The sequence below is a fragment of the Carassius carassius genome, chromosome 3, assembly GCF_963082965.1.
Source record: "Carassius carassius chromosome 3, fCarCar2.1, whole genome shotgun sequence".
Classification (NCBI taxonomy): Eukaryota; Metazoa; Chordata; class Actinopteri; order Cypriniformes; family Cyprinidae; genus Carassius; species Carassius carassius.
The window spans coordinates 16,335,371-16,356,962 of NC_081757.1; the positions used below are offsets into that span (position 1 = coordinate 16,335,371).

Below are 21,592 nucleotides of genomic sequence, written 5' to 3' on the forward strand. Positions count from 1 at the left end.
ATGACAACAAGGCTATCAATTACATCAACTCTGCAGTGGACTTTAGTTCCTGCAGGTAATCCAGAGGGAGTGACTCTTTAACTGAACAGCAGAAACGTGTGTAGACATGGTGAGTTCGGTATATTCTTTTTCTATTCTGAATTTAATTTTTCATCGATTCACAATAAATTTTTTCAACTTAGCTATTTAAAAAAAATCTCTTTTCAGGCAAAATTCTTATCACAAACTCAGATTGATGGTAAGCCTTGTTACACAGAAGTAATGTGTGTGTGATTTACGATCCATAAATATAGTAAAACAAAATAGTCGTTCTTTTAAAAAAGAAAATAACATGCAGTACATTATTAAGAAAATTTGTGGCATTGGTTTATACTGTAGTTTCCTTGTTCTCATGCAGAGTTCAAAGAATGTTTCTCGCTTTATGACAAGAAGCGAAAGGGGAAGATTGAAGCCAAAGACCTTATTACAGTCATGCGCTGTCTGGGTACAAGTCCCACATATAATGAAGTGGACAGACATCTGCAAATCCACAAAATAGGTAACAATCTCTTGTTTAACACATGTCTTCCTTGTCTGCTCTTCCATAGCTTCCTTGTGTCACCACAGTTGGACTAGTGGTCTCTAAATGCTGATGAAAACCTGATGGGTAAAAACCCTTAATGAATCAATACAGCTATGGCAGTTGTTTTTTCTAAGGACAGTGTAAGAGCGTATTGAGGCACTGGTATCAGTCATAGTCTGAAGAAAAATTCTCAGTAGTTAATCTTGAATTCTTTGCTTTCTTTAATGTAAGGAGTTCATACATATTTTACTTTATCCTCACCACAGATAAGACAGGGGAGTTGGATTTTTCTACATTTCTAACTATGATGCATAGACAGATGCAGCAGGAAGATCCTAAGACTGAAATTCTGGAGGCTATGCGCATGACAGATAAACACAAGAAGGGTTACATTCTGGCCTCTGAGCTACGGGCCAAACTCACAGGCTTGGGAGAAAAGCTCACTGATAAAGAAGGTATAAATCATTTATCTTCTCCGTTTACATTGTTTTCATCAAAACTAAGCAAATTAAATGAAAAAAAAAGTTGTTAAATGTTATTTAACTGTGAATTATTTTTCAGTGGATGAGCTTTTTAAAGAGGCTAATGTTGGACGTGATGGACTTGTTTATTATGAGGAGTTCACCAGAATGGTCACACTTCCTTCAGTTGACTACTAGTAAAGAAGAGCGGGTTGGCCCCTTACCCTGAATATTGCAATTATTTTACTAGCAAGAATGAGATTTTTGTTCTGTGTAAACATTGTAAACAGCTGATTAAATTACAATAAAGAACTCATATTTTGATATACAGCTTGATTCAAGTGTTCACCACTAGATGGCAATCATGAAGTAATCTGAATAAATGTCATGAAAACTGTCATGATAATCACAATGTTATTTAATTAAGTTTGAAGATTGTTAAAAAATGAAGGAAATGTAAGCTGTTTGTTGTACCCATTCATTTATTTTACTCTATTTACAAAATACAAAACGGAAACCTATGACACTCCATCCTTTCCCCAATCCAGAGCTTTCATGAACTCCTCTTCAGTGAAGGACAACAGCTTGGCCGCTTCAAAATGCATCTTTGAAAATAAAGCCATGAACATAAAATGCTTTTAAAAAAGTGCAATTAGCGAGTTCAAGATCATATTACTGTAATTGGAAATTACAGATTCAAGTAATTGTGAAGAAACTGATTTCTTACCTTCTGTCGCTTTAAAATATCTATTAGCTTAAGTTGCTTTTTAAAACCCACAATGAGCTCAGCCTTCTGTCGTTCCAGTTTTCTGTTCTCAGTTTGTAATGTTTCAATCTTTTGTTGCTCCTGACTGGTTAAATCCTTAGGTCGGATACAAAAAACAGAAGAGAAATGTAAAATGAACAAAAAATAATCCAATCTAAATCTGAAAAAATTCTGGATTTTGCACAAAAAACTTCACTTGGTTTATATTTGAGATGACTTTACCTTACTGGTTTGTTTGAGTTTGTTGAGTTGTGTTTTAGTCCTCTCAACCTCCTCCAGAGCTCTATTCAACCGCACCTCTGTTGCACTGTGGGCACTGGCTGCCTGCTTGTGGGTCCTCTTCATGCTTTCCAACTCCTAGAGTGTACCGACACAGGAAAAAACATTATGCAGATTGTGTGTTCAGATGCAGACGTTCCAATTCAATATCGTGCAGTTTGTTCAAAAAGTTGAATCTTTAAAGCAGCAATTAATGCTTTTAACCTAAAATAAGTCTAAAGTGAGAAGACAGTGAATATTTTTTTCCCACAATATATCCCATTCTAAAATGACTTTTTTTTTATCGGACTCTACCATTGTTCTCTATCCTTAATTAGTTTCCATGTCCCTATCAAAAGGGGAAGGGAGAGTTCTAAAGATATCTGTCCCAGAAGCCCAAGTGCAGTGTGCTCTGGTCTCTGAGCAGCTGTGGGGTAGTCTCACTTTACACACAGAGGACTAATCAGGTTAAAGGGCCCATGCCAAAGATTCCAGGGCTCTAGATCCTGGCACAACTGTAATTAACAGGAATTATGGTCTATATATACACTATACATTTCCTATAGGAAATGAGTAAAGGAACATTCTTTTCAGATAAGTAACAGTTGTACTGTCATAAGGTCACTTTATTTCAGTGGATTGTGAGACAAACTTTATAAATAATATTTTGCCAACAGTTCAAGTACCTTTTGCAATGCTGCCACTTGCTGTTGCAGACCTTCAGATTTCCGACTTGATTCTTCAGCTAAAGCTCTTTGTTTCTCAATTTGAGTCTGCTGGACATTTGTAGTCCTCTGCAATCTTGTCTTTTCCTCCTCCAAGTCCTTCAGTTTATTGTTTAAAGTGCTGTTTTCATCATCCTTCAAGATGACCAAAAGACATTTTGAGCAAGAGGGATTTTAACTGACTGAATAGATTAACTAACCTTATACACATCTCAAACTTTTTACCTTCTTGTTGCATTCATATGCGAGTCTGTTCAATTCTTCCTGCATTACTCGAAGTTTAGCCTTCAAAAATCTGATTTGAGCTTCTGTAATTACACAAAATAAATGTACAAGGAATTATGCAAATAGTATAACAGCGCAGCAGATTAAATATATCAGTGTATTTGTCCTTTTTAACCCACCTGCACCCATCTCATCTCCAGCACTGGGCATGATGTCATCCTGCAAGTGTTCCTCATTGAGATCATCACTAACTTTGCCTTCAATTATGCTGATTGTTTTAGCAAGTGAGAAATCCCCAAAGTCTTCAGGAATAGCAACATCATCAACCACAGTCTGTGGTGCTTTTCTATAGTTGGAAGAAACCATTTGTGGCGGTGGAAAAATGCTACCCAAACATCTTTATCGCAAATATATAAACATAACAAATAAAGGCCAAAATTCATCCAGATCTCATAAGATTTGTTCACACCTTACATAAATTAGCTTATTATTATTATTGTATGTACACATTTCTTTTAATAAAAGTTCTGAGAATACACTTACTGGGAATTCTTTCTGTTTCCCGATCCTGGCTTGTTTGGCTTTGAAGATTTTGCAGAGTAGTTCTTGTTTCTTATGATCTACATAACACAGCAGAAATGTTTCTGTAACTAATAGGGTCTTGTACATTTCCAGTGATTCATATGATATTTGTTTGATTTGTTAAACAAGTAATTGTGTGCACATCCCACCATCTGGCAGGTGCAGGACGAAAGAAACTACTAAAGTGAAAAACATGTAATGTCCACAACACTGCTTTTAACTCCCATATTTAAAAGAGACAATGTTTCGACCCTACTGGGTCTTAAAGGGTTAGTTCATCCAAAAATGATGTCATTAATCACTCACCCTCATGTCGTTCCAAACCCTTGAGACCTCTGTTCATCTTCGAAACACAGTTTAAGATATTTTAGATTTAGTCCGAGAGCTCTCAGTCCCTCCATTGAAACTGTGTGTATGGTATACTGTCCATGTCCAGAAAGTTAAGAAAAACATCATCAAAGTAGTCCATGTGACATCAGAGTGTCAGTAAGAATATGCTGAATCATCGAAAACACATTTTGGTCCAATAATAACAAAAATTACGACGTTCACGATGCTGGTGACGTACGACGCTGCTGACGTGTTTTCTGGTGCGCCCAGTACAAAAGATAGCAATTCAGTAGCGTCGTACGTCAAGTCACAGCAGTCGCTCTCACAACAGACCCGGAAGAGAAGACAATACTGAATAAAGTCGTGATTTTTGTTATTTTTGGACCAAAATTTATTTTTTTCAACAAATTCTAACCGGCCCTCTGATGTCACATGGACTACTTTGATGATGTTTTTATTACCTTTCTGGACATGGACAGTATACCGTACACACACTTTCAATGGAGGGACAGAAAGCTCTCTGACTAAATCTTAAATATCTTAAACTGTGTTCCCGAAGATGAACGGAGGTCTTACTGTTTTGGAACGACATGAGGGTGAGTAATTAATGACCTCATTTTCATTTTTGGATGAACTAACCCTTTAAGACCAAGCAGGGTCGAAACTTAAATATGGGAGTTAAAAGCAGTGTTGCGGACAATACATTTTTTTCACATTTATTTGAGTTGTACCATTGCAGGGGGCTGCTTAGACGTGGATTCTCTTTTTATCTCAGCCTTCCTGTTAAGACAGACAAAGTGTTATGCTGGCAGACAGCAAAAGATGTCGCTAATGCTCATATCAAACAGTGTGATGACCGTTACCTAGAAACTTCAAAATCACAGTCAGTATCAATGGAGATGTGGGAGGAGATTGGTTTGGAGAGCACCTCATTTTGATCCCTCTGAAACAATATTATCGAAAACATAGTGTTTGCATCTGAGTTTGTTGCGTAAACAGACATATATCACATTCTATAAACGACACAAATAAAAGTTAGACTAAAAACACAGCTCATGTTCTCTCAAATGTTTCTTATCAGAATCAAATTTGTTGTTTTTCTAGTCTTACCATAACTTTCTCTGCTTCCCGAACAAGTTCTGCTGTTTTTGCTTCTAGCTCTGCATTGAGACGCCTGAGGTGCATCAGAATTGCAAGAGATTAACGTTGAATATTAAACATACTGCCATGTGATCTTCAATCCTAAATTCTTTATAGCACCTGTTATGCAGTCAATTGATATAAGCTACATACAATGCAGCATAGATAAATTAATGTGCATTTAAGTAATAAATGCATAAATACTTGTATTCTTCCTCTCTGGCTAGGAGGTCCATGTGTGGAGGTTTCTTTAAAGGAGCGGAGGAAGACCTGCTCTGAGCTCTGGGTCTTGAAGGCCTTTCTAAGTGAGACGTTTGAGGCTTTTTTAACTGGTTGGAAAGAAAGTACAAGTATTATAGCAGTTATTAATCCTCCTCTGTCCCCTTACTTTCTTTCCCATTTTTTTACGCATTTTGATAATTAAAGACAGCTATTGCTCCGTTAGGGATATTACATTTTATGTCTCATTCCAACCGAGCAACGAAAGAACTGTCTATACTGAGATTTAACTATAATTATTTGATTTAACACACAGAAGAGTCCTTTAGGTGAAATTGTAATTAATACGGTATAACCTGAAGAGTTTTATTTCGTCAGACTTACAGCAGGTAGCGCGTGTCTGGGTGTGATGTCTGCCATGTTTGTTTGTTAGTGGAGAGACGCCGTTGCTAAGCAACAAGGACACGTTCATGTCACATGGAGATCAGTGAGGCGATTGTACCATATAAAAACAGGAGTGTACACATGTATGATTGTGCGTATACACACAATGTATATATATATATATATATATATATAAACAAAACAAGTCAAAAGAACAGAAAAAGAATAGAGAATGCAAGTGTTATAGGATCTTACCAGGAATCAGGGTCAAGTGTTTTTTATAAATAAAAAGAAAAAACAAATAGATAAAATAGAATTGGAATAGAGTGCTAGAGTTAGAGGGCCAAATGAATTTATCAAATAATTGTACTACTTTTATTATTTTCATTAATTTTTAATTAATTTACGTTAAAGCAAATCAAAGGTAAAATCAGTATGTTGTGTATTTCGGACCATTCTTTTTCTTCCTTTTTATTAACTCTTAAATATCTCAAGGGCATTCCAGCACAACCTCCAAGATGAAAACTAAACGTAAATAAAAATAAATTAGAAAAAACCCCACAGACGATTGAATATGGTGTGAATCTTGTAAAACAATGAGAATTATATTATCAATCCTTACTGACAGCCAGTTATGCTTCAGACGTGAGTGACTGATTATACTTTTGAGCTACGTGAACTCGCTGCAGCTCCCTCGTGTGGGTCTCCGCTGCTGCGCAGTGCGCATGCGCGGTCCCGCAGCATCAGTTCCCCAGCGGTCGCCAGAGCGAGAGGAGGTAGTGTCTGACTCTGAACCTGCAGCAGCCCCAAGTGTTCCCCTGCTCCTGGTGCACGCGCGGGGCTAGTGACTTCAACTGAAACCGCAAGCCATGAATTACCAACGCGATCTATTAGAGTCGAGTCCGATTTGTCCGTGAAGTCAACAGGCGGTGATCGTAATGTACTATTTACGGAGGAAAGCTGTATTCTCCAGGTTCAGGTTAAGGCCTACTTGTTAGATCCCCATCCTCGTCTCAACAGAGTTGCATCGCGATGGCTGATGACCAGCAGCAGTCTGGAGCTGGAGCAGGAGCTTTACCTTCCGCGGTTCAAGGACTGCAGGGAGCTGAAGCCAATGCGTTGCAGCTAAAAATAAAGAGCTCGATCTGGTAAGCGCTGTGCGGAATATTGCCCTGTAATTGAGTGCTGCTGGATATGTGTGGGTTAATGGAAGTGAAGGCTCTCCATCTTAATTAACTCTATTCTAGATGGTCCTTCGTTTCCACCTGACAGTGTGTCACTATTAGAGGAACTCAATGTATTCAACTAATTTCACAGTTCTTTTCATTATTATAAAAACGGTAAGTCAACTTATTAAAGTTGTTTGCTTTGGTTACCGACATTTTGGGCTGACCAGATTATGCATGTTAAAGTCTGAGGTGGGTAACTCGCCCTGATTGTCATTAATAGAGTAGTCGTTTCTTTATAGAGCTGCTTTTGTCTTCTTATGAAAGTGTACAGAAAGTGAAATGTCTGTCTTGGATTTCGTGAAAGAAAGATTTCCCGCGACCACGCGTTCGCAACAGATTTAGTGGGCGCGCGCTTACGGTGGTAAACAACTCGCGTGCAGCAGCCGGGTACAGCGTTTAAACGGCCAGTGTGCAAAAGCATGCCTATGCTGATCTTCTTCATCTTTTGGATTGTTTTGCGGTTATCCAAATCGTGTTTTAATTCATCGGGGAAGCACTTAGTTACTGCTATTAATGATGAAGACGTCGTGAAGCATGCAGCCATGGCTCATGATGTTTACAGCATAGCAGCGCATGCGTTAAACCTGCATTTGTAAATAAATATTGTGAAGACAATGTATAGCTTCTGTGTGCATGGTCATTCAACCTAGTCTTGTCTTGGGTCAGTAGTTTTACCTGGAATTGATCATTGTTGGTGCACATTGCTTGTGGAAGCAAAAATAAAAAACGCTGACACGATTATTTTGCAGCCTCCGTCCCCCCTCACCACCACCCTTGTTTTTGCATGTTGAGACATGCTCTCAACGACATGCATCTGCAGCAGCGCCTGTACTGTACTTCCAGTATGGGACGTAAATTAGTTTAGCCGCACGTGTTTACTCTCTCTCTCTCTCGCTATATATATATTTGTATTTATGTATGTGTGTCCATATATATATATATATGGACACACATACATAAATACATACGTTAAGTTGCATACATATATGGCAGCATTTATTATGGGCGTTTCTGCTGAGCATTTGTAATTATAAAGGCCCAGTTGTTTTCATTACACATACGAAATTCGTATTCAAAACTTCAGTTCAAAGGTCTCCCAAGGTCAGGGAAAAAAATTGAAATATTAGTGAAAATTAAAATATTTTAAAATGTTTAGCGAGCTACAAAGTACAGCATGTGTCCTTATCCGTTTCTTATGAGGAGCTAGAAAAAGATTATTCAAATTAATTTGTAGAAAGATGTAGGAATCCTGTTTGTAGCATATTCCTCATTACTCTGTGTTTTTATTGAATTAGCCTATCTATAAATTAGGGGTGCACCGATAAAGATCGGCCGATCATTAATGCGCATCTCATCAGTAAAGCCGGTTCTCTAATCAGCGATAAATTCCATTTACTACAGAGCCGTTGTTAACTGACTAGCTGCGCAAATAAACGCTGAACTTGGATTTGCGCAGCTAGTCAGTAAACAGCGGCTCTTGTAGTAACAGCTGCACTATGTGAAATCACGCACCTGATGGAATTTACCGCTAAATAGAGAACAGGCTTTACAGAGATGCTCATTAATGGTCGGCCGAACTTTATCGTGCACCCCTACTATAAATTAGTTCATACAGCTAATCAGTGGAGTGATGAAACCATGTTGACATTTTGACTTTAAATGTAACTTCCTGGGAAGCTTTAAGTAGATTGTTTTAGGATGACAAATACATAACAGTTAATCCAGTCATTGAGTAACAGTTTACATTTTGAATGCAGTTTTGTCTCATATAGCTGCTCTTAATGGGCTAGAGTAGACTGTTCAGTTGTACTATTGGAATAGATTCTTGTATACAAAATTGATAGTTATTTTGCTAGTTAATTGGAGTAAACCAAAACCCACACAAAATATGTTTCCAGGACATGGCCTTTACAGAAAAGAAAAAAAAAACACTAAGTTTTTTGATAATCCATTTCACTCTTTAGGTTGGCTTTTTAGCAGTAAAATAATTATTTTACTGTGATCTGTATAACAGTGGATTTGATAATTACTGGTTTACTTTTCTAATCACAACATTGGCATACCAATACCATTTTTTATACCAGTTATTATTGATTTAAGTTGCTGTATTTGTCTCCTTTGTGAATTTGACTATTGTCTGACATTTTAACTTGAAGTTGTGCATCATTCACACTCGAATTCTACTGTTTATTATAGCTCTGAGTACTATTGAATGGATTGACCATTTGAGCAGACACCCATATGATGAGTGGACTTCTCAGCCTGTGCTACTTGCCCTTCACTCTGAGGAGAGCTCTAAAGGTTAGGTCTGTCGATGTGATAGCTGATACCCCCATCTGCATTTGGCATGCTGGTTGGCACATGGGATGGTCTCTGTGGAAAAGAACCAGGTATTTGGCGCTGGTGCTGGCAAACCCTGTGGAAAAGAGATTGTGATTTGCCAGTAGTAAAGTTTGTCACTAATGGGAATATCTTGTCATTTATACATTGATGTTGGAGATGATTAATGCATAAATACTGCTTACTGAATCAATAGCTACTGAAATGAAGGTAGACGACAAATCACTAGAATCTCGCCTGTTACTGATGGGGGAAATAATTTACATTTAGCAACAGACCAGCAGAGGGGGTTGTTTTGGAATGAGCTGTAATTCAATATTGTGATTAAGCACTTTGAGCTTATTTTCAGGGTTCATTTGGTTTGTGCAAAATCTGTCAGGTTTATTTTAGATTAACAACAGACCTTAAATTGTCTAGCATGAGTTTGGACGGGGGTGAATTTGGTGCCTTATTTTTACATGGATGTTCATGTGTATGGACAGGCACGTCAGTGTGAGTCTTTGTTCATCTGCATATGAAAGGATATTGTATGAAATTGGGAGGAGGGGAAGAGATCCAAACACAATGGTGGTAATCACCTTCAAAGAGAAATGAAAATGAGCCATAGCACCGCTGGCAAGGAGCCCAGCTGTTTTTACCAAACTGCAGTCTCTGAGAACGGCTCACAACTGCTGCTTTGGTGCTGTTAAATGAATCTGTTTAGGTTTAGCCTACATCTAGGCCAATGCTGCTCAAACAATAGAAAGATCTATGTCTGTGGTTTTGCTGCATAAACATTCTATTAGGTCTGCAAAATGCCCAATGAAGTTTACAGTTTTCCTGTTTGAGAAGACATTCAGCAAACTAGTAATCATAGCATGTATCATAGCATTTCCTCTCTGTATTTCTTCGAGTTACTTAGAATGTGTTAGGTTTTGCAAGTAGCCTATTTTTTAATTTGCACACAGGTAAAAAACTTTTATTCAGCAAGTGTGCATTAAATTGCTCAGAACTGGCAGCAAAGTCATTTATAATATTACTAAAGATTTATATTTCTACACTGTTCTTTTGAACTTTCTTTTCATCAAAGAATCTGTCTTGAGTCAAAAACATTAAATCATTGGGAAAAAAACGTTCAACAAAAATATTAAGATGAAAATAAGATGAAATAAGTAATATTTCTCGGGCACGAAAATATCATATGAGGAGGATTTTTGAAGGATCATGTGACAATGAAGACTAGAACAATGTCTGCTGACAATTCACAGGAATAAATGACATTCTATAATATATTCATATAGAAACAATATTTTTAATTGTAATAATATTTCACAATATCATTGTTTTTATTGCATGTTTGAGCAAATACATACAGCCTGGGTGAACTTAAGATCCCAAGCCTCAGGCCGGCGACACACGTTAACAGGTTAGAGCTTGCAGACTGCCTGTGTGAGATGCGCGTCTCAGTTGCGGCTCGAGCCGCGTGGAAAACGCGTGCATGCTAGAAATAGAACCGACGCCTATTTTTCACGCGACACGCACGCGTGTTGGAAGCATTTCCAGGCAAAATATAATAGGAAAATATGTTTATATGTCATTTTGTACACAAATACATATTAATTCATGACATTTTGATATTTGAAAGTCTATAGGTTGACAAATTCAGATATAAATGTAATTTAAAAAATAAATAATTATCGATTTTCAAATATTGCACCTGTCAAACATAGTCTATTTTGCCGTCAATACTGTTGACGGTGTCCTTTATCAGTAGGCGTAGGTGTAGGTGTGTATTTTATATATATATAAAAGTTGATATTATTGTCATGAAGACAAGAGCCTGGTCTGTCGACGGCCTCCCTCCATGGTACCTACAGCAGCAGCAGCAGCAGCGCGCCAGCGCCGCGTAAGCACGGTTCTGGTGTGTAAAGACACAGAAAACGCGAGGCAGCTGCCACGCTCCTGACACGCAGTAGAGACGCCACGCAGCCAGTGTGTCACCGGCCTCAGACGTTGAGCTATATAACATAATGTTGTGTAGCTTCTTAAAGGTAGCCACCCACGAAACTTGACAAAACGACACAAAACCTTAAATGAAATTAATCCTCCTGGCACCCCAGCCTTTTCAAGATATCAGTAATTTAGCAGCCGTGTGTGAGACCTTAGATCACCTCTCTGCTCACAGTGGTCTCGGAAGCCAGACAGTTCCTGTTAGAGGAGCAGCTGGAAGGTTGCCTGCCATGCTCATGTTTTCTGCTATTAGCAGCACTCTATGTGCTAATGGCTTTAGCATGCTGCCAGGGATACCTGTTTGTACTTCAAATATTTGGATGTGTAAAATAAAGGAGAGGCTATGTAAATATCACTTTACCAGTTATTTATCCTTAATTTAATTATATTATACCGGTATTATACACCTAAATTTCTCCCGTTTAAGTGTAGAATGATTGTGTGCTCAGTACTGACAGCTTGAGTTGTGTTTGTTAGTTGTGTGTGTTAGTGCACACATGAGGTTATGAGATACGGCATGGTAGTAGCTGAGTTCAGCAGGTTCAGTGGAGTTTTCTGTCTGTCGGTGAGAGAGAGGGAGAGCTTTCCCATCCTCAATCTCTCTCTCACACACACACACACACACACACTGACACACAAATATCACACATGTAGGTCATGCTGACCAGCAGTAGTGTTAGTCTCTGTTGTGATGTCTGGCTGTTCTCAAATCAGCTCTTTGCTCATGTGGAATTAGCCGTGAAGCTCACAGGCCTCTGCCCTCTTCCCGGGACAATCTTATTGAGAGCAAAAGGTGGAGACGTCCACAACCATCTCTTCCAACCAGTGACACCATGACCTCTCACCTTTCACCCCCACCTCTCTCTCTCTGTCTCTCTCTGTCTCTGTCTCTCTCTCTCTCTCTCTCTCTCTCAGGCAGTTGTTTACGTTTCTGTTATGATCAGAGCACATGCGGCCAGCTGGAGGAGGGGATCTTTGGGGGAGGGGCAGTGACCGACAGGATAAAAGTCTGTGGCTTAAATAGGACACTGTTTACAGGAAAAAAAACAAACCTTAAAGGGATAGTTCACCCAAAAATGAAAATTATGTAATTAATAACTCACCCTTATGTCGTTCCAAACCCGTAAGACCTCCGTTTATCTTCGGAACACAGTTTAAGATATTTTAGATTTAGTCCGAGAGCTCTCAGTCCCTCCATTGAAACTGTGTGCACGGTATACTGTCCATGTCCAGAAAGGTAATAAAAACATCCTCAAAGTAGTCCATGTGACATCAGAGGGTCAGTTAGAATTTTTTGAAGCATCGAAAATACATTCTGGTCCAAAAATAGCAAAAACTACAATCTTCTTGAACCAGTTCACCAAATCGAACTGAATAATTTGAAACGGTTTGCGTCTCCAATAAGCATTAATCCACAAATGACTTAAGCTGTTAGCTTCTTTAATGTGGCTGACACTCCCTCGGAGTTCAAACAAACCAATATCCCGGAGTAATTCATTTACTCAAACAGTACACTGACTGAACTGCTGTGAAGAGTGAACTGAAGATGAACACCGAGCCGAGCCAGATAACGAACGAAAGATTGACTCGTTCTCGAGTCGAGATTCGGTTGCATCGGTTGTTGGATCACCAGTAGTGATGGGAAGTTCAGTTCTTTTTCGCGAACCGGTTCTTCCGGACAGTTCGATTCAATAAACCGGTTGAAGAAAACGGTTCACCGGTTCTTTTGCGCTCAACGTAATGATGTCATTAGCGATGATTGACCTTCATTCAAGCCTTAGGTGTCACGATCGCGATCCAGAAAACACAGAGAGAGATCCAAATGCAGGTATGCTTTTATTGGGGTAATCCAAATCGTAATCAGTCCAGGCAGGGGTCAAAACCAAAGTAGCAATCCAAACAATAATAGACAGACACAAACACACGGGCAAGAACAAGACTAGAATTTGTCGTGAATTCTACAAGGACTCCGTGACACATACTACAACAGACAGGGTATAAATACACAGGGAAATGACAATGCTAATGGGGAATTGGCTGAGTGCAATGATTAATGACTAGTGACAGCTGAGTGCAATGAGGAGACAGAGACCGTGGGGAATGTGGTTCAGGAAGTGACAGACACCGTGGGGAAGGAGGACATCTAGTGGTTACCCAGGGAACACCAACCACACACTGTGACAATACCCCCTCTCTACGGAGTGGCTACCAGACGCTCCAAGACCTGACTGACAAAACAAGAGACCAGGAGGGAGGTGGACAGGTGGAGGCTCAGGGGGAGGGACGGAGGGCCAGATATAATGGGGAAAACAGAGACAAGAGGAACATGTAAATTGGGGAGACAGAGACCAGAAGTGCAATCACAAAAACAGGGAGCCCAGGAGGGAGGTGGACCGGCGGAGGATCAGGGGGAGGGACGGAGGGCCAGGGTCACAGAGGGGAACAGAGACAGGAAGTGAACAAAAAAAACAACAACAATACAACAGGAGACCAGGGTGGGTCAGGGCATTCAGGACAGTGCCGACCGGGCAGGATTCCAGGGTGGAGCAGAAGACCACCATATCCGTGTGGTCGAGACAGAAGCCCACCAGGACGGCGCAGAAGACCACCACCTCCGTGCGGTCAAGACAGAAGCCCACCCGGGCGGAGCAGAAGACCACCACGTCCGTGTGGTCGAGACAGAAGTCCCCCAGGGTGAAGCAGGAGACCACCACGTCCGTGTGGTCGAGACAGAAGTCCCCCAGGGCGGAGCAGAGGACCCCCACGTCTGTGTGGTCGAGACAGAAGCCCCCCAGGGCGGAGCAGAAGACCACCACGTCCGTGTGGTCAAGACAGAAGCCCCCCAGGGTGGAGCAGAAGACCACCACTTCCGTGTGGTCGAGACAGAAGCCCCCCAGGGCGGAGCAGAAGACCACCACATCGGTGTGGTCGAGACAGAAGCCCACCAGGGCGGCGCAGAAGACCACCACAGTGGGATCGAATTGACAGGAGAGCAAGTCTGGTTAGGCAAGTCTGAAACAGAGAACATGAACAAGTTAAGGGTAGCCTCCGTGGCCACGACAGGATCAGTCGGGCGCTCCGAGAGTTCGGCAGAGACATGGAGAGGCTCTGGTAGTTCAGCAGAGATGTGGGGAAGCTCTGGTAGTTCCACAGAGACGTGGAGAGACTCTGGTAATCCCATGGTGTTTAGACTGGATTCCAGAAGATCAACGCTGACTTGACTCTGCTCATGAAGATCATTGGTGACTTGCATTTGTTTATGAAGATCATTGGTGACTTGCATTTTTTCATGAAGATCATTGGTGACTTGCATTTGTTCATGAAGATCAATGGTGACTTGCCTTTGTTCATGAAGATCAATGGTGACTTGCCTTTGTTCATGAAGATCAATGGTGACTTGCCTTTGTTCATGAAGATCATTGGTGACTTGCATTTGTTCATTAAGATCAATGGTGACTTGCCTCTGCCCATGAATCTCACTGGTGACTTGGCTTGACTCCGGCGTGTCAACGGTGACTAGCCTTGACTCTGGAAGGTCAACGGTGACTAGCCTTGACTCTGGAAGTTCAACGGTGACTAGCCCTGACTCTGGAAGGTCAACGGTGACTAGCCCTGACTCTGGAAGGTCAATGGTGACTAGCCCTGACTCTGGAGGGTCAACGGGGACCTGACTTGACTCTCGAAAAGTAAACGGGGACCTGCCTCGAATCTGGAAAGTCAACTGTGGCGGCCTTCCTCTGCAGTGGCTCTGGGCTGGCGACCACCTTGTGCAGTGGCGCTGGGCTGGCGACTGTCTTGTACTGTGGCGCTGGCTCAGCAGACGTGATGTGAACACTCCGGGGAATCTCTAGTATCTTGGACAGCATAGAGAAATAATCCAAAACTGTTTCAGCGGCCATCTTGTCCGAAGACACAGGCTTGACAGACGTGATATGAACAGGCTCGGCGGCGGCCATCTTGGGCAGTGGCGCTGGGCTGGCGGCCATCTTGCATCGTGGCGCTGGGCTAGCGACCACCTGGTGCTGTGGCGCGGGGCTGGCGTCCATCCTGCCTCGTGGCGCTGGGCTGGCGGCCATCGTGTGCAGTGGCGCTGGACTCGTGGCCATCATGGGCAGTGGTGTTGGGCTGGTGGCCATCCTGGGCAGCGGCGCTAGGCTGGCGGCCATCTTGTGCGGTGGCGCTGGGCTGGCGTCCATCTTGTCTCATGGCGCTGGGCTGGTGGCCATCTTGTGCAGTGGCGCTGGCTCAGTAGACGTGCGCTTCCTCTCCCTTCTCCTTCCGCCGTGGTGAGACGTCGGCTCCGATCAGTCCCACACGAGCCCCGGGTCGAAGGGGGGCCATGGTGGAGAGCGACGCTAAACGTCCTCTCGACCACTCACTCCTCTGCGACCTCCCCTGGTCCCGCGAAACACGACCAGGCGGGTTCCCTCAAACTGACTCCTTCTCTCCCGCTCGGTGGCTGGGGACAGACATACCGCTGGATCTAGTGTGTGACGGAGTCCTTCTGTCACGATCGCGATCCAGAAAAGACAGCGAGAGATCCAAATGCAGGTATGCTTTTATTGGGGTAATCCAAATCGTAATCAGTCCAGGCAGGGGTCAAAACCAAAGTAGCAATCCAAACAATAATAGACAGACACAAACACACAGGCAAGAACAGGACTAGAATTTGTCGTGAATACTACAAGGTAGGGCTGCAGCTAACGATTATTTTGATAATCGATTAATCTGTCGATTATTTTTACGATTAATCGATTAATCGGTTTATGTACTTATATTTTAGTTTTTCCCATTTTTTCCCCAAGTAAATTATTAATAAATGGTCTTTATCCTTCAGCATAGATTTTTAAGAGATTTTAACCATTTTGCACTGTTATATCCTAATCATCACCAATCAGAACACTGACCCATACTCTAGCAAATTTCACAAGGAGATTTAAAATAATGTTTTCACCATGGCAGTCCTTAGAGCTCCTAAAGTAGTTTAACATCCCGAACGAAGCTTATTTAGGAATCTTTCAGAACATATTTTCACTAAGAATAAGGATAAAACAGAATAAAATTGCAGTGCATTGTATTTTATTATTTACTGGGAAACAGCTTTATAGCTTTTGCTGTGAAATTGTAAACAATCCTTCGAATAAAGTGCCAGTGGCATGAAACCTGAATGGAACTCACAATTTAAAGTAAAATCCATCAGAAGGTTGTCCAGAAAAAAAAATTGGACAGTCACACACAAAAAACCTGCTGTGTGAAAAAGAGCAGTGAATACTTAGAAAAAAAGTGCATTTCAAATATCTTTAAACATTTACCTCTCTCATTCAGTCATAATTAGGCTGCACGACTGAATTTTGAACTGGTAAACTACAAACTGATCACAGAACACGTTTGTAAAGCTTTTAATGTTAACTGTTAAAAAGCAATGTTATCAGCTTTTACGACTAAACATTTGCAAACAACATTGTACTGGAGAATCTGCACAAATAAAAGTCTTAGGGGCCGTTCACATATCGTGCCTAAAAACGCGTGGAAAACGCTAGGCGCGCCGCTTTCTCCTTCTTTCCAAAGCGCTCGCGCAGAAGCGCCCCTGAGGCGTCTGCCTTTAATAAGCAACCATGACGTGCTCTCTCCTTGAAGACGCGGAAATTTCAGCAAAGGATAAATGGATTTGCAGCTCAAAAAATCGCTTGCAGTAGCTCTGCTACTAAATTTATTTCAAAATGGAAATCCATATACAACTATGATCAGCTGTTCCTTTCATCTTGACTGAGCTTTTAACGTTGTTACGGGAAAGGATGAAGCTGATTGGTTAGTTCTTGTCACATGACCCGCGATGCGCTTGCAGCATTCTGAAAAGTTGAGATGTTTTTAACTCGATGCGGTGCGGTGTTGGAAATAACGAACTTGAGCGCGCAAAAGACGCGATATGTGAACGTCCCCTTAAACAGTTCAGTAGTGCAGAGTTTACAGGTTACTCTTCTTTTTTGAAGGCTCAAAGTAAAGTACTCCCAGTCTCCCACATCCCGCTAAATGCTGCAGAGACGCTGTTCGGGAAGCACGTGACATAAAACGAGGCCAGCTATTGGCTATTCGCTACTTCTCCTGCTGTACTGGCTGAGTAAAACCTTAGATTTGAAAAAAGATTTGAAATATGCACGAAATGAGCCGCTTACGGCAAATAAAAGTTATTTAGCAACGAATCGATGACTAAATTAGTTGACAACTATTTTAATAATCGATTTTTATCGATTAAATCGATTCGTTGTTTCAGCTCTACTACAAGGATTCCGTGACACATACTACAACAGACAGGGTATAAATACACAGGGAAATGACAATGCTAATGGGGAATTGGCTGAGTGCAATGATTAATGACTAGTGACAGCTGAGTGCAATGAGGAGACAGAGGCCGTGGGGAATGTGGTTCAGGAAGTGACAGACACCGTGGGGAAGGAGGACATCTAGTGGTTACCCAGGGAACACCAACCAGACACTGTGACAATACCCCCTCTCTACGGAGCGGCTACCAGACGCTCCAAGACCTGACTGACAAAACAAGAGACCAGGAGGGAGGTGGACAGGTGGAGGCTCAGGGGGAGGGACGGAGGGCCAGATAAAATGGGGAAAACAGAGACAAGAGGAACATGTAAATTTGGGAGACAGAGACCAGAAGTGCAATCACAAAAACAGGGAGCCCAGGAGGGAGGTGGACCGGCGGAGGATCAGGGGGAGGGACGGAGGGCCAGGGTCACAGAGGGGAACAGAGACAGGAAGTGAACAAAAAAAACAACAACAATACAACAGGAGACCAGGGTGGGTCAGGGCATTCAGGACAGTGCTGACCGGGCAGGATTCCAGGGTGGAGCAGAAGACCACCATATCCGTGTGGTCGAGACAGAAGCCCACCAGGACGGCGCAGAAGACCACCACCTCCGTGCGGTAAAGACAGAAGCCCACCCGGGCGGAGCAGAAGGCCACCACGTCCGTGTGGTCGAGACAGAAGCCCCCCAGGGCAGAGCAGAAGACCACCACGTCCGTGTGTAAATACACAGGGAAATGACAATGCTAATGGGGAATTGGCTGAGTGCAATGATTAATGACTAGTGACAGCTGAGGGCAATGAGGAGACAGAGATCGTGGGAAATGTGGTTCAGGAAGTGACAGACACCGTGGGGAAAGAGGACATCTAGTGGTTACCCAGGGAACACCAACCAGACACTGTGACATTAGGTTTACCTGCGCTCATAACATTAGCACAGAATCAGTTCAGAATCAATCATCAAAAAAATCAGTTTGGTTCAGACGCGCTGTGTGTCAGTCTGCTCCACGCTGAATCACACATGTGCAGTTATCATCAGCTCCTCGGTTCTCGAATCGGACGCGTCTGACAGAAACGGTTCTTGACTCGAGAACGAGTCAATCGCTTCAATCGCTCTCGGACTAAATCTAAAATATCTTAAACTGTGTACCGAAGATGAACGGAGGTCTTACGGGTTTGGAACGACATGAGGGTGAGTCATAAATTACAACATTTTTCGGTAAACTAACCCTTTAAATGACTTGATTTTAAGTTGTGTTTTGTTATAAATACATTTATATGTATTGTATTTGCTTTTTGTAGCTGTATGTAAAATAATAGTTTGTTGTTAACACAGAGTGATGATTGAATGGGATAAAAGTGGTGGTATAGTTAATCCATGTTGCCATTAAGAGCCTGTTGACCCCTCACACCTCCCTCTCTGGTCCCAAATTCAAGTGCAAGGGATATGCACACATGCTGAAAAATCACACCAAAGATTGATCATGAAAAAAGTGATAAAGACATGTATATGAAACTTAAATTCTCTATCATTAATGGCACTTAAAGGGATAGTTCATCCAAAAATGTAAATTCTGTCATCATTTACTCATCCTCATGTCGTTCCAAACCTGTATGAGTTGCTTTCTTATGTTGAACATAGAAGATATTTTGAAGATTGCTGGTAATCAAACAGTTGGTGGTTCCCATTGACTTCCATAGTATTTATTTTCCTACTATGGAAGTCACTGGGAACCACAAACTGTTTGTTTACCAACAATCTTCAAAATATATTCTTTTATGTTCTTCTTTTATGTTCAACATAAGAAAGCAACATGAAATGAACTGATATAACTGCAGTGCAAGATAAAACTGCTCTGCTCGTTCACTCTTAGACACATAGAACACATTGACTACATATGTTAATTGGTTTAATAATTACAGACACCAGTCCATATCACAATTTGAATTAATTGTAAAGCTTTACTTTAGGTTTACTATTCCAAAATTTGCTGAATTCTTTGACAGTTAATGTTATAGAGTATATTATGTGTAGTGATTTTATACTGCAAATCCATTCTCTTTTTCTTTATCGTTTAGACTTCTAATGATTTGCGGTTCATGTACACAAACAACTTATTATGAATGGGCTGGGCTGGGCATGAGATACATACCAATTGATGCATTGCATGTGGAATTCCGGCAGCCCACTTATGACTTAACAACACACGAACATTTCCAGATATGCTTATGCCATGCATGACAAATAATATCACAATGCACTTATGGCATACTGCTGTCTAAATTAGGGCCATTTTAGGTCTATCAGGTGAACACTAGACTAAGAGAGTTAAACTTTGCTGTTGATAATTGCATGTTTAGCTTATTAAGTAAGTCCCAATCAGGTGTCGGCTTGTTGTTGCTGCAGGAAGTGACATTAACGGGAAATCCTGTTTTTACTGCCTGCCTTGACAACAGTGGTGTGAACCCTTTATTTGCTTCACCACTACCTAGATACAGTTTAATGAGAGTTACCTGGCCTGAAGCCACATGGGAGCAAATGCCGACTCACCTAGTAACAGTTCATTAGTTCCCTGACCTCTTTCTCTTAGGCACAGTCATATGACTGCGTCCACACATGCTGCTAGGCTTTTGCCTCTGCCATAAGCCTGAAAGGTTTTATATGGGATTAAGAAGTCAGAATGTTGGAACAACATGCTGCCTGATTGGATAGCCTATAATTAAAAGCCATAGTATGCGATTGGCAAATCAGGACTCAACAGTACGTATGGTCTGATGGCTCAGGACCAGTGCAAGAGAGATTTGGGCCTGTGTTGCCGCTATTTCGTACATTCATAGGTTGTGTACATATTTTATGTCTTGCCAAACTGTGATTTATCCTGTGACGTGTGATTGAAGAGCAAAATTTGTAAAGGGTTGCCTGTCCATAGATTTGTCATTACCTTAATTCATGTAACAAATGTTGCTGGTTAAATGTTTAGTTGTATCTAGCTGTTTAAGCCCCATTTGCAGATTATTTGGTTTTGACAAAATACAATTTTCAAACCTTATACCAACAAGAGGCCAGAACTGCTGGGTTTCTGTTTCAGCAGCTAATTAATACCAAACTGCACATCTTTGTCAAATAAATCTTTCATAAGTCCTTCAGTACAGACATTTTAAGTTTACTGCAACTGACTGACATGCTGCTAAAGAACATTGCTGGTCCTTCAGTTTAAAGCAGATGTTTCCTTTACTTGTTTTATGTATTTTCAGAGAAAGTTATGTATTATGAGGGTGTATAATTGTTGATCAGTGACATGTAGCCTTCAGGTAATCTTTGATTTAGATTTTTATTATGCTATCATACTATTTTTTTATACATACAAACAGTGCTTAAGTATTCATACCCCTTAATTTTTTTCACGTTTTGTTATGTTGCTGCCTTATGTTAAATTACTTTTCCCCTCCATCATTCTACACTCCATACACCTTATAATGGTTAAGCAAAAAAAAAAAAGTGTTTTAACATCTTTGCAAATTTATATATATATATATATATATATATATATATATATATATATATATATATATATATATATATATATATATATATATATATATATAAAAAACCTATCTGGTAAAGCTAAAATTTAGCTCGGGAGCATTCATATTGCTTCTAGATGTTGAAGCAAATTCATTTGAATGGGTATGATTTGGAAAGGCACACATGTCTTAATAAAAGGTCTAAAAGCTGAACATGCATTTCAGGGCAAAAGCCAAGCCCTGAGGTCAAAATAACTGCTTGTAGAGATCAGAAACAGGTTTGTCTAAAGCCAAACATATGGGGAAGAGTTCTGCCTCATTGAAGGTTCACAGAATCATATAACCTTCATTATCCATAATGGAAGACGTTAGAAACAACCAGGACTCTTCGCAGAGCTGGCTTCCTGGCCAAACTGAGCAACTGATGGTGAAGGGCCTTGTCTAGACTAGTGACTAAGAAGCTGATAGTAGGGATGCACCGAATATTCGGCCACCGAAAATTTTCCGAAAAGACTTTTATAACCGAAACAACACGGCC

General features: G+C 41.1%; 3 protein-coding genes across 4 annotated transcripts in view; 2 read left to right on the plus strand and 1 right to left on the minus strand.

Moving 5' to 3' along the window:
• Positions 1 to 5: 5 nt before the first annotated feature.
• On the plus strand, positions 6 to 1,347 carry calml4a (calmodulin-like 4a). The gene is made up of 5 exons (XM_059531607.1): positions 6 to 109; positions 208 to 238; positions 398 to 538; positions 829 to 1,017; positions 1,124 to 1,347. The coding sequence occupies exons 1-5, from the start codon at positions 107 to 109 to the stop codon at positions 1,219 to 1,221; spliced, it is 462 nt and encodes a 153-aa protein (XP_059387590.1). The 5' UTR covers positions 6 to 106; the 3' UTR covers positions 1,222 to 1,347.
• Positions 1,348 to 1,423: 76 nt separating this feature from the next.
• tex9 (testis expressed 9) lies at positions 1,424 to 7,634 on the minus strand. 2 transcript variants are annotated; one of them, XM_059531595.1, is made up of 12 exons: positions 7,557 to 7,634; positions 5,254 to 5,378; positions 5,020 to 5,083; positions 4,773 to 4,852; positions 4,641 to 4,689; positions 3,541 to 3,617; positions 3,177 to 3,343; positions 2,998 to 3,080; positions 2,734 to 2,907; positions 2,012 to 2,146; positions 1,751 to 1,885; positions 1,424 to 1,628 (listed from the first exon to the last, which is right to left on the minus strand). In XM_059531595.1, the coding sequence occupies exons 1-12, from the start codon at positions 7,581 to 7,583 to the stop codon at positions 1,542 to 1,544; spliced, it is 1,203 nt and encodes a 400-aa protein (XP_059387578.1). In that variant the 5' UTR covers positions 7,584 to 7,634; the 3' UTR covers positions 1,424 to 1,541. The 2 variants fall into 2 exon arrangements, with proteins under 2 accessions (XP_059387578.1, XP_059387575.1); XM_059531592.1 differs by lacking the exon at positions 7,557 to 7,634 and adding an exon at positions 5,653 to 5,774.
• Positions 6,316 to 21,592, plus strand: part of rfx7a (regulatory factor X7a) — a 31,130-nt gene continuing 15,853 nt past the window's right edge. The window contains exon 1 of the mRNA XM_059531521.1: positions 6,316 to 6,800. Coding sequence (XP_059387504.1) covers positions 6,685 to 6,800 — 116 coding nt within the window. The 5' untranslated portion in view covers positions 6,316 to 6,684. The remainder of the gene's footprint in view (positions 6,801 to 21,592) is intronic.